This window comes from Hyalella azteca, unplaced genomic scaffold, assembly GCF_000764305.2.
Source record: "Hyalella azteca isolate HAZT.00-mixed unplaced genomic scaffold, Hazt_2.0.2 contig5093, whole genome shotgun sequence".
Taxonomy (NCBI): domain Eukaryota; kingdom Metazoa; phylum Arthropoda; class Malacostraca; order Amphipoda; family Hyalellidae; genus Hyalella; species Hyalella azteca.
In genome coordinates, this window is record NW_025935295.1 from 666,221 (window position 1) to 679,249 (window position 13,029).

The 13,029-nt window shown below is 40.4% G+C and overlaps 1 protein-coding gene across 5 annotated transcripts in view; it reads right to left on the reverse strand.

Annotated features, from left to right (window-relative positions):
* LOC108672526 (plexin-B) overlaps positions 1 to 13,029 on the reverse strand; it is a 174,944-nt gene that overhangs the window by 99,805 nt on the left and 62,110 nt on the right. For all 5 annotated transcript variants that reach the window (XM_018160208.2, XM_047880259.1, XM_047880261.1 and 2 more), the window contains exon 4: positions 2,369 to 2,497. In XM_018160208.2, coding sequence (XP_018015697.1) covers positions 2,369 to 2,497 — 129 coding nt within the window. The remainder of the gene's footprint in view (positions 1 to 2,368; positions 2,498 to 13,029) is intronic.

Here is a 13,029-nt window from a genome sequence, read left to right on the forward strand (position 1 = left end):
AAGCGCGTCTAGATCGCCTTGCTCAGCAAATTTTTTCCAACGAATACTCAAACCCGGTTTCCCAAGCTCCAGAAATACTAATGAATAGTAATAACGGATTCCAGCTTTTGTTCACGATAATTTGGTGTGAAAAAGTTCCCCTTCATAAACGGGACCGAGTACGACTTCGGCGTTTAATTAGTCAAATGCATACTAAGAGCATCGAAAACTTAATGACGACCATTCATTCCATTTCCTTTTAAGCAAACGAATTATTTGGTCAAGTGCGTTCGATACTGATGATGTCAAGATAAAGCGCGTCAGTCAGACTAGGCATCTTTGAGAGCTATCAATATCGCAACAATCTCTTCACGATTATCTATTATCCAATGTACTAGAGGATGAAGTATTTAATGTACGATGTAACCAAGCTTTCGATAATTCTGGCTTTTCTGCCGTTGACAGCAGCGAGATCGCGCGCGTCTGCAGGCAGCTCACCGCAGTTAATATTCCGAGTGGTGAGAGATGAAGGACGGTTCAGAGGGGGTGGGAGGCAGCCCCAATTTTATAGGGCAGTTAACACCACGTGCTCTTCCGCGACCACCAGCCAACAAAAACCTCGACAAATAACCTGAGAGAAAAGGCACACTGGACAAAAATTCGGCCAAAATACAGGGAGTGGAAAGTTGTTGGAACTGGGGATCTTTTTCGCCGAGTGTCATAAAGAATACGACGGAGGTTCAGTGACATTTAGAAATGAAAAATGTTTATGCAGAGAAAAATATCAGCCACGCAAAGCTTTCAGAAATTCACAAGATTCAAAAGATAATAGATATAATAAAATATTATTAACGACTCAGAATAGAATTATGACCGATAACCGGCATTCGCAGAAATACTCCAAGGTCGGAGCGTACTTTCCATTTTCTATTGGGAAAATAAAATCTCAAACACTGTCACTTGACGTAGTTAAACGCAAATTGAAACCCTGCCGGATATTTGAATTATAGCAACTAGAAGCTAGAGAAAGAAGATATCGAACACGTTCAGAAGTTGCAGCATGAGGATCTACAAATACGCCGGGCTGCCCCTCAGTTCACATTTGAAGGTTCATCGTAGATAGACGTAGTGGTGGTAGCTCTCGGGAGGCTGGAACGAGCAAAGCACCCACTGGATATTATGCAAAATTGTGCCAGCGTCGATAAGTTTGAGCATAAAGCTTGCAAATGACAGTGTCGAGAGCGCAGGTTACGACCTCATCAAAGCACGAACGTCCTAGACGAGAAAACAGCAATAAAGTTTGCCTTGAATACAACAGAGGAGGAATAAATAATAACTAAGACAAATTAGGGATTTAAGAATTGAACCAAGATGAAAGATCTGAAGGAATTTCTGTTAACTTTCGTAGCAAGTGAAGAAGAAGAAGAGCCGCTGACGCAGATAAATGGCGGTGCGTGTTCTGAATAATGCATGGAGCCACAGCTCCACAGGATGGTAATGCAAACATCGCTTTCCTCACCCGAGGTGTTGGCGATTCACACAAAAAATTGGCAATGTGTCGATCAATTCGGACGAAGCTTCTCAATTTAAACAAACGTGTTCATTCTGCACTTATAAACAAGAACTCGATCAATCTTCGTAGCTGATCCATTATATTGTGCCACCGTTGCTCGGCGTCGACAACGAAAATTCCCATCAATATCTAGCAGATCTGACCACAAGAACAAGTTAGATACGCCTAAGACATTCAGTCAAATTCGACGCAAAAGATCGAACGGCGAGAGGAGCGAAAGCCATTTTTCATCTGAAGACCATGAAGCATGCATGGACGGCCGCGCTGATATGCTAAGGAGACCGGTTAGTTTATCTGATATGGCAAGTCATTTACGAAGGGCGCTCCCGCACTCTAATTGGGGCAAGACACGCATCTTCTAAAACACTCGCCAGATAAATTTCTACCGAATCTAGCAGTGACGGAGGTTAAGTGGCGAAGAAATTTACAAGCACATTATGGGTGCTAGTGCCAGTCCCAACATGTTTTTTCGCTTGAACACTGTGATGAAAAGAGCCTGCTAAGATTTATCGAATCATAAACCTAATGGATATCAACGATGCATCGAAAACCTGATGTATCACAAAAATTACACATAATTTTTTTCGTTAATTAAAGAAGCAATTCGAAAGAGGTGAATAAAGGAAGAATGGAGTTTGAACTTTTCGAAATCACCGTCTCATTCAACTCGCTCAAGTACACGTAGCGCCCTCTAACTCGTCCGTGATTGTTGGCTTAGCTTGAAAAGCCGTCAATGATTGATTGGCCGACGTAGTTACTAACTCGTGACTATTTTTGATAGTAAGGCTCCAGATCTTATACTACTGTAGTACTCACCCGATTACGCGTGAGCACATAGAGGTGTTGCTTGGACTCGTGCAGCGGCATGTCAGGCAGCACGGCACTACCCGCGTGTACAACCTCCTCGCTGTACTGCAGTCCGCTACCGGGACCCGTCGCCAGAGCCTGAGTAAAGTTCACAACATACGCATTACATTTACAGCCACAGGTTTTGTTCAGTTTATAGTTATAATAGTTAAATAATATCAATAAAGTTCAACCTAAATTCGAAACGATTATAATGTGGTATAAAGATGAAGTTCTACAATGGTTAGTACAAACCGGCAACGAAAATTTACAAATTTCCTTCCAAAATCAACTCCTTAAAAGCATCCAAGAGTAAAACAAAACAAAAGTAATAATAATTTATTTTTCGTACAAATAAACGCCATGGACGTATAATGCAGATTATATCCACGAGACTTAAATACTCGTCGGGACTTAAATACTCGAATATTCGAGAAGTAAAAAAATCAGGAAAGTAATTTCAGGCTCGCCATCTTTGCAAAAGCAAACGTGCAACGTTACTAGCATATTTGTAGAAACTTTAACGAAACAAATTCTTTACTTTCAATTGTTTAGAATAACTTTTCGTGTGTGATAAATAAAATTTATGCACTCAATGGGATATGGTTCAAATTATTGCTAAAAAAATGCAGCCAACCGTTTATGAAGTTCACGTATCTTTGAGAAAGATGTGCAAAACGTAGAAAATTTTGCAACTGGGTAAAATCGTGTATAAATAATTAATTGGTCCAATAATAATCACACACAAAAGATGGAAAATAATGTCAATGTCTGAGCGGCATCTCAGTTGGACCTAGAAGTAGCTGCTAGCCAAATAAGCATAAAGCACTTCATGAAAAATGGAAGACAGCCAAGGCCCTGAGCGATACGACGGCGAGCAACATGCCAGGGTATCTTTCAGTGACTTGTCAAAAGCATTAATATTGCACTCAAATAATATAAAATTCTGCAACGACCGCTTTTGAATTGTCAGAAGTAAATGGTAAAATATTTAGGAGTGGCGTCAAAATCTTGGATTTTATAGCATTCTAAAAAAACCTTTACATCGTGTGGAATAAGGTGTTGTAGGGAGAAAAATACAAAAAAAAATCCTCGATCTTGAAATGGACCCAAGAAATTCATAATTCTCTATCAACGACGACGATGACGATAAAATATATTTGATATTCGTAATTTGCAGCCCTGGTCTTGTCGATCTACTCGAGGAGCAGAAATAAAGACACCACAAGCAAGCAAGAACACTAGCTGCTGACGGTTCAAGGAGGCTGCCTACAAGTAGCAGACACAGTCACAACAAACAAGGTCTGAAATACGCATGTTTAGCAAGCATTTGTCAGGCAACATACTTCTCACCCCTCACGTTCAGTCTCCGCAGCCCTCTTCAAACATTGCGTTTGACTTCCGACCAGTAATTCTCACGCTTGGCTTGACGTAAGCAACAGCATGTTACTTGATGTACAATTGTAATACGAACGAACGAACGATATGCAAGCAGAAATCAATCTTAATGCGAGTATAGTGCCTTCAAACTACGAAGAAATAGCAAGGATGTAGAAAATTGCAAACATCTTACGTAGCACGCGAAACAAATTAATCTGTGATGCGCGGAGCAGTAAACAAGCCATGAGCGCATCATCGCCCGCTAAATTGGATCACAGTTCACCGGGTTGGAAAATAATTACATCACTCGAAGTAATCCCAACCACAAATAATATATTTCCGGAAAAGCATGAATCACACCCGAGAAAAATGGCTGTAACTGAAGATGTGCGGAAAATTAAATCACGGAAACATTGAGTGCAAACTATGTCCTCCACATAATAAACAAATAGTGCAGAACCATAATTCTACATTCACACAACATGGGTTTTTGTTTTCAATAAGCCAAGAAAATACATCACTGAAACATCGGGTTGCGGTATGTAAAATGTATACAAATACACTAACGTGACTTATTTAATTCAGCTAGTTACATTATTTCTGGCTGAAAGTTCCTGAAGAAAAACGGAATTTTTGGTCGGATTAATAATTCCTCAACCAAAATTACAATTGCCTAGAGCAGAACAAACCAACAGTTTGGCATTCATAGTGGGGAGACAAGAATAAAACCGGTATGAATGTCAACAGTGTATGACGTAAATACGCTGTAAAATCCCTTCTTTATAAACATGCAAGAGCTAATTGACCACATTTTTAACAAATATAAGCTTTTGTATAGGAACGACCAGACTTTCAAGTTTAAACTTTATATATTAAAGAACAAGTGTTGTATAATTATTAATTGGAATAATAAAATTAAATTTGGAGAAACTTGTCAACAATGATATGGCAAATAATTTCTCGCAATTGTCAGCCTCTTTATTAATCATCGAGACCGAAGCTCAAAGCTCTAGCATTTGAAGCAATAATGCGGCAAGAAAACAGTTCTGATCAGCTCACTATTGATATTATGTCAGCTGGAAGATCAATGCAGTTGAGGAATAGCTCAGATCCCTAGCATTACGATAGATTTACAGCGATGGCTAGGTTTCAAGGAAGGCAATTGACTCTAATGACTCATTAGTCGCCGTCAGAGCGTATCACGGGAACTCGGTTCAAGACACGTATTTTGCCTCTTGACAATTGATGGCTGTCTTACAAGCGTTCAAGCATCGGTTCATAATTTCCTTTGATGACGTCAATTAATATATGGACAGCAAGGAGCAGTGCATTAGCTTCTGAAGGCTCGGCATCAAAGTCTCTTTGTGCTGTACGGTAGCGGCTAAACACAAACCACTTTATCTTTAGCCTCCCCATGCAATAAAGCCCGCCGTAACAGAAAGTAAAGCGCCGTTATGTCGCAAGCTCCACTCGAGATGCAAGGTAGTCGGAATTTTCAACACCTCGCTTGACATCAAGCCGGCCCGCAACGTAGCTCCATTAATAAATCGCACTCTGAACAACGCTGTTTGCTTGCTTTCTCATGTAGTAGTGAAGCAATTAAAGAGGCGAGGGATCTCAGGCCGATTTCCACCATCAAGCTTCAAAATATTAAAGCGTAATGAGTGTTACAAAATGAAAACACTTTTCCTTCCAGCCGATATGAGGCAGTTTATGTGAGAAGCCGCAAGGTGCTGATTTTATTGTTCATTTTTCTTTCTTAATGGAATGAAGTTGCTAAAGATACATGAAATCGATGTAAAATATACAAGTCTCTCTTTCAACGATTTCACAGATGCAACTACCACAAATGAAAGCATTTAATGTCACTCTTCGCAAATTTTTCGTGTGGAAGTAGGGTAACCAGGAGTAGCTAAGAAATAAACTAATGCATCAAACAATATCATCGATATTTTTCCAGTGAGTTGGTATCGCTAGTTATTCTTCTATTAAATAAGCACAGAAAATACAATTACTTCTCAAATAAATCTTTGATCAAGATTACCACGGAATAAATAAAATCAAATCTACTGGAAAATTGGGCTTCATTTCGTAAAAAGATATGTTCTTGATTTATGGTGAACAGAAAGATAATACAAATAGACGTTATCTCACGATTGAAGAACTCAATTTTCTTCAAAAACTAACAATAAAAATAGGCTTATCGATGGTAGAACTACTTATCAAATTCAAGGCTTTGATAGTAAATCATCGATGTGAAACATTTAGAGACCATGGTTGGTAAAAAAAACATACGAAAAGATCAAAATAATCATGACAGAAACCAAGGCTAAGTCGGTTCGTAAAGTACACAAACAATCGAAAAAGCTCATTCTCGTACCTTGGCATTTCAATAACCCTTACGAAGGAAAAAAATAACCAAAAGATCAGAAGCGTGCTTTCCCTCGGCTCCCACAGGAACAGGAGCAATTTAATTTGTTGTGACAAACTAAAAAGATTGCGAGCTACACGGGGAAGCCAGGACACCACGACCATTCCTAATTAATTGGCACACGTGTTTCCGGACAGAGTAAAAGAGGCAGCAGCAATACAGGTCTCTTACGCTGTCTTCATAATGATGACAAGTTGCAACACCGTTGCTTGTGTGCAGCAACGACCCGACGGCTTCACGCGTCCGAATGGACGACATTGCTACCTAACGCATCGAGTGCCATTACAAAAATGCACTCCATGAAAATATGTCTAGGATTAATAACGAACAACAGGATCCGAAAGAAGGATTGGATCACTATTTATTCCCCAACAAAAACATAGTGAAAAACCTAGAACACAGCTAGGTGTAAATTGCAAGTTCAAAAAATCTTACTTTACTCGCAATAAAATTAGAAAAAACTAACATAAATAGATCACGGTAGTAGCATCCGTTGAAAACTCTAAACTAGAAAATTGAGCGGTTAAAAAAAACTCCACAAGTAAAAAATATCACAGATCTAAGAAGAATTATTGTGCTACTCATTTTTAGCGAACAATGCTCATATCCTACAAATTTGTCCGCAGCACCGAAGTTTGAAGTCTCACTGGTTAATTTTATAATAAATCCCAGCACGAATGCATAACACAGCGGGTCATTAATTAATCCCTCGGCAGATGCAAGCAGAAAGAGGAAATCAAGTGCAGGCTTAAATAAGAGTTTGAAGCGGGATTTAAAAGAGATCAAGCATTCATAAGATAGAGGTTTGTAAGAGAGCTACAGCATACATTAGTCGCATCACAGCTTGCTCCTGAGCGCATCTTGATCTCATCGAGCGCCTCCACACGCTCCTGCGCACCAGGCAGTCGCTAAACCAAATTCATAATCAAATTCCATCGTCTTATTAGAGTTTGATTATTCATAAATGCTACACACCTGAATAATACATCTGGAAGTGAGTTTTTGCCGCTGTTAAAGCAGCAGCCACAAATTCATACACTCAAGTCTCATATTACGTATATTGAAGTTCCACGTAAAGGGTCTCTGAATGACGCTATTACAGAGACTGATGCGTGTGCGAAAGCCATCTCTAAGAAAAAATCGGGAGACCGCTCTGAAATTATGAGAGTTGCCATAAAATAGGAATAATACAGCACAGAGCTGGACCTGAACTGTAGCACGGCGTCCTATTGTGCACGCTCTGATAAACGGTCAATAAAATACAGGCAAAAAATAGAAATGCATCACGGCATGCCCAGGAAAAAGCAATAAAATGCACGACGACTGCCCCACATGAGGTCTACAAAAGACGAGCATCGTACGGCATTGCAGTGAATGCCCAGCGATGCTCTCGACTCGAAATCTTGTGCAAGAATACATTAGAAGAATAGAACTAAATTAAATGCGTAACTTCACTACGACCACGTATCAATAGTACAGAGTCTACGACCACATACGTCCTATTTATATCATCTCATTAGTTAGAACTCTGAACAATTCTCGTCTATCATGACTACAGCAATGATAAAAATGCAGAAGCCACAATTACGTCGATACTTATATTAACATATCAAGAAAATCTCGAGACATCCCACTGTGAGACGGCGATTTAAAATATTTCGTTCGCCACGCCAATAACTACGCAAATATCAAAGCTAACCAGTTGCCCACATTTCGAGTTCCAATAGAATAAATTATTGAAGTTGAGAAATCAAACAATCATAGTGAAAATCTTAGTTTGTGAAATTGGGCTTAGCAATAACCGTTTTTGAGCTACAAAATGAGTTCTGTAATAAAGGCTATTTCATCCTATGAATTCTAGTACGTTTACCATCATTATGGAAAGAGTTTTAAAGCCCGAAATATAGAATCCTGAGAGAAGTCAGAAACACTACAAGAGATCAGCTTACACAACGCCAAACAAAAACGCTAAGACGCTAAAGAGGAGAACAGGCAGACAAGGCAGCACCCAAGACATTGGGCGGTGTACGAGTCGGCGCTAACCAACCTCGGCTTATATGTACGTCAAAAGTGCTAGTCAGAAAAACCGTCATCACTCGTGTTGACGCTTATGACAGCTCCCTTCCGAGCGACGACTCTAAAACAACAACGCTCAAAACATAACTACTAAAGACGCGCTTAAAATGTTCTCCATTTAACTCGTTCATTGTAACAAAACTCGCATACATAAGAACTAAGCACGGGGCCACTTTAGAGGCGCACAACGATTGATGGAAGACCCAACTTGAAGGTTTAAGTCATTAGAGCAACGAACCGCAGAGCGTACGGGAAAATTTCACGCATACAATTAAAAATGAAGTATAGAGAAAATACCTCGAGCCAGAAATCAGCCTTCGACCGAATGTCTTTAAGTCTGGGCTTTTTAACTTTTAACAATTCCTGATGAAAATCTAGGGAAAATTCGAGAGTTGTCTCAACATGCATCTAAATATTAACCATTCTCAATTAAAGAAAGTAAGCATGAGTAAAATACTAAATTACGAAGGACAGTTTATATCTGCTGAGCACAGTGCGACACAAAACAGCCGTGATGCAACTCTTCATCCAACTATAACCAGAGATCTGCAATGTGCTGCACATCATCCACCATCTTCAAGCCGAGCACAAAGAGTCCAAAGAAATTTCCTTTTTGAAGGATTCCGTGGTTTATAGCCAACAGAAAGCCTCGTAAAACAACAGATAAGAGAAACCAGAGCGTCTACGGCAGCTAAGAAGATTCTGGCTCTTGTTAATAGGGATCAAATGACACAGCTTTGACTCAGATAACAGATTTGGCAAGCTAACAACTACAAAACTCGTCGATCTTAATCTCATCGCCAAATTGAGAGATTTATTATGGCAAAACGTGATGAAAAAACAAAGCACGCAAACGACGATCTGGGGCTTAACAAAGAGTCAAAGAGTTTAGGTAAAGGACCAAACCAGCAGAGATCAAGCAAGTATATGGGTTATAGCACTCAAATCCATGGATGAACGGAAAGACGACAGCTGAAGAAGAACCGTACAGATGTTTTAACTAACGGAAAAAAGTAACAAAAATTAAATCAACTATGCCCCGGTACAGATACATTTTTTAAATCTAAAAGAAAATTGAAGCAGTGTCAAAATATCAAATTCGACGCGTAATTGACATTTGATAAAGAAATTAGACCACCTGAACAAATCCAGGAAATTAGGGAGTTAAGAGAACCGAAGACGGCAATTTATTGAGTTATAACCCATTGAACAAATAAATTGAACTATTGAAATTTAAACTGAATTTCAATTCTTCTATCGAAGAAGACCAAATCTCCAGTAAATAAGATGAACACAAATGCAGTTGACAGAGAAAATTTCATCAGTTGCTGCAGTTGACTCTCAAATTAAACAAGCTCTATGCTTACACAGGTTTTGCGTGTTGGCCGGCAAGTACCCGGACCCAAAGACTTGGATGCGATCAGAAGATCGGACGATGAGAGTCGGTGATACGAGAACAAGAGCACGAAGTTCTCAGTGACTGTAAGGTTGGCGGCGCACAGTGCCGGCAGTCAGAGCTGGGAGCCGTAAGGACATGCTTTATCTGCGGGGCAGCTATCAATAGACGCTAATGTAGCCTTTAGCATTCCAAGACATTGTTTAGAGGTGATCCCCTGTGGAGTCAGGCCGGCCCTCCCACTCTCCACCTTTCCCAGCCGTCATCGTTACGGCAGAACTTGAGATCGCCTTGAGCTATTGCCCGATAGAAGGACTTGGCAGCCAAAAACGGTTTTCTAATAACTCTTCATTTCAAAATGGAAAAGCAATTGGCACCTCACGCCGACATCCAACGACATACTGTAGCAGAGAACCGTTTTTGTTAGGCTGAGTTAAGTAAAGGAAATAAAAAATGAAAACTCGAACATCAAGCGATATAAACGTGAATTCAAACCCGCGGCCGCTGCAAGAAAAAGTGAATATTATGACAAAGGAGTACTAAATCTTGAAGTAAATTTTGGGCAATATGATTTATTAGATGCAAACCACATGTTCATACCAGCCACAGCAGCCACAAGCAACAAATAAGACGGCTTGGTAACACAAAATATATCAGAAATGATAGACGGCAGCAGGATTCTACCCAAACACCCATAAACATACGAGATTACGCTGTTTTGAATGGGCGTTCTTTGGACGATGAGAACAAACATGCGTACCTCATTTATGACTTTTCTAGTGTGAAATGAGAAATAAATGATGAAATTAAGGCACGATTTCAAACAACAAACAAAGCGCACCAAGTACGTTCCGATGATTAACAAACCGCGCAGTTGGCGTTCTATCAGCGGTCTAGCGCACCACAAAACACACAAAGTACGATAGCTCCAAGAGGAAAATTTTCCTACTCACGAGATCAAAGAGCAAGAGTAGGTCAGACGCTGATCGCACAAACATCACGGGCACGATTGATGGACGCAAAGCAAAGTCGACAGCCTCAAGTCTTCTCCGACACGCCCAAAGCGTGTCAGAAAATTTTACGACCAAAACTCGGCAAAGTTTACTAATAGGAATTGGGCTTGAGAATATCTTCGCCATCGAAAAATGGAGGACATACAAGTTGCGCGCAAAATCCATTGGAGCAAAGACAATTACTAGACAAACCATGATGTTATAGGGCGAGAACAAATAATATATTGAAAATGAAAGTAGTAAAAATATTTTATATTAACTACAAAGATTCCCAGATTCCACAGCAACTACGCACAAACATTACTGCTCACAAAAAAAAGTTCCTAAGATAACACTCAGTTAGCCGTTACAGTAAATTTTTTTTTATTTACATACAGCAATTAGGGTACACCTTACAACAAAATTTAAGCTGGGAAATAAGCGGTATAAAACGAAAAAATGATCCTTATACGAAGAAATAGAAAACGAGTTCAAGTGTGCATGTTTCAGGTAATAATTCGAATGCTTCAACAGAAAATATCAATTAACATTAGTCTGTAGCGATATACGGTACTAAACATGCCGATCGTCACGGAACCTTTGAGCCTTGCAACAATTCAAAACGAGCGAAAAAAAATTGCTGGACTGCATGATAGCTCTGTGTCTATTATCGACGAAATTCAATACAGAAATTAGTATTATTCTGTCGCCCACGGCAGGACTGCCTGTAAAATCAAGTAAAAATTACAGGAAATTGACAACTTGACCTCGCAGGCTCGCAAAGCCTGTCAAAATATTCCTGGGATACATTATTTTCCAGTTCACATTAAAATAAAAAGTAAAACAATGCATTATGTCTTTGGAAGAATTAAGCCACTTGAAGCTCAGACTCCAGCACAAGACCGCACGGAAGCCAATGCACAGTGACATCACTGCAATAAAAAACTAACCCATAACTCTGGGAGGAGGAATAGGATCTGTGTGATAACGAACAATGATGGGCGTTCGTAAAGATGCAAGTAAAGCTCGGAACGAACAGCAAAGACTTGATGTTCAACAGCCATCACTTTGGCTTCAATGAGAGGTGCAGGCATAATAACACGCATGAATGGGCACAAAGTTAAGGTGGGCATAGAGGCGTGTCAAACGTCCACTTCACCGTGTTTTATGAGGCAGGCAACAGCAAGCAAATGTCGGGGACATGCGTTACTTGTCATAAAGAAAGAATCGAGAAGACACCGCGAGCGGCCTAAGATGCTAATTGGCATCAGGCTACCGGTACAGCGAGTGAGTACATGCATCGATCAAAGAGCTGGGACCACACGCAGAGATATGCGCAAGTACACTTTTTTATTGTACAGTCACCGTGCACATACGCGAAGGCACTTCTCGAGCGACCGTCATGCGCATCGCGACTGTCACATCTGCCAATTACACGAGACTAAGCGGGCATTACAAGTCACTCACTAAAAGAACGATGGGCTCTGACGCACAGACTTATGAATATATCACAGCAGGCCGACGTTGATGGCATAAGAGCGCTGCTACTCACCAATAAATCAAGACTTGGACGTATGATACACGATGTCGTCTTTTTTCTTTAATACTCTTTTATAAAATAAACCAACGGTGCAGCGCTATCCTTCTATCAGGAAGATACAATATTCGGTCAAAAATTATCTTCACACAAATTATCAAATGTTTATGTTTTATGGCACGGCAAAAAGCTCTGCTCGCAAAGCTTTTTTTAGTACGCATTTCCATTAACTTGGAGAATTTCATTCCCAATATTCTCCCATGTTCCATTGCCATGGTAAGCATCATTGAATATATTTTCGGTTATATTTTTCAGCAATTTCTGTCCGAGCAATAATTATCTTGTAATGTGTTCGAATCCCGGAAATTCGACAATATGTGTCGAGAATTGGGCCCACGCCACGGAAGCTGGGGCCAATTAGAGGGCTGCAGACAGACAGACCCTCACTCAGACAGGACAGACGGGCCGAGCAGCAGCAGCCTGATACAGACTCAAAAAATTGATGTCAACCTCGTCAGGTCTGACGCCTGTATATTGTGCCTTCATTTATATTACGGGCGTTAGGTATCTGAATAATATAGCGATAGGCTATTTGATTTGAGTTATCATATTAACTAATGTGAGGAATATGTCTCCAGGGACCTGTCAGGGAACGAGCAACCGACGAGAGACCAAGCAGACACGCACAGCACGTGCACGCACACATCATGCACGTGTACACGTCGCAGCACGTCAGGCAGACACGTACAGCACGTGTACGCACACATCACGTGTACACGTCGCAGCACGTCAGACAGACACGTACAGCACGTGTACGCA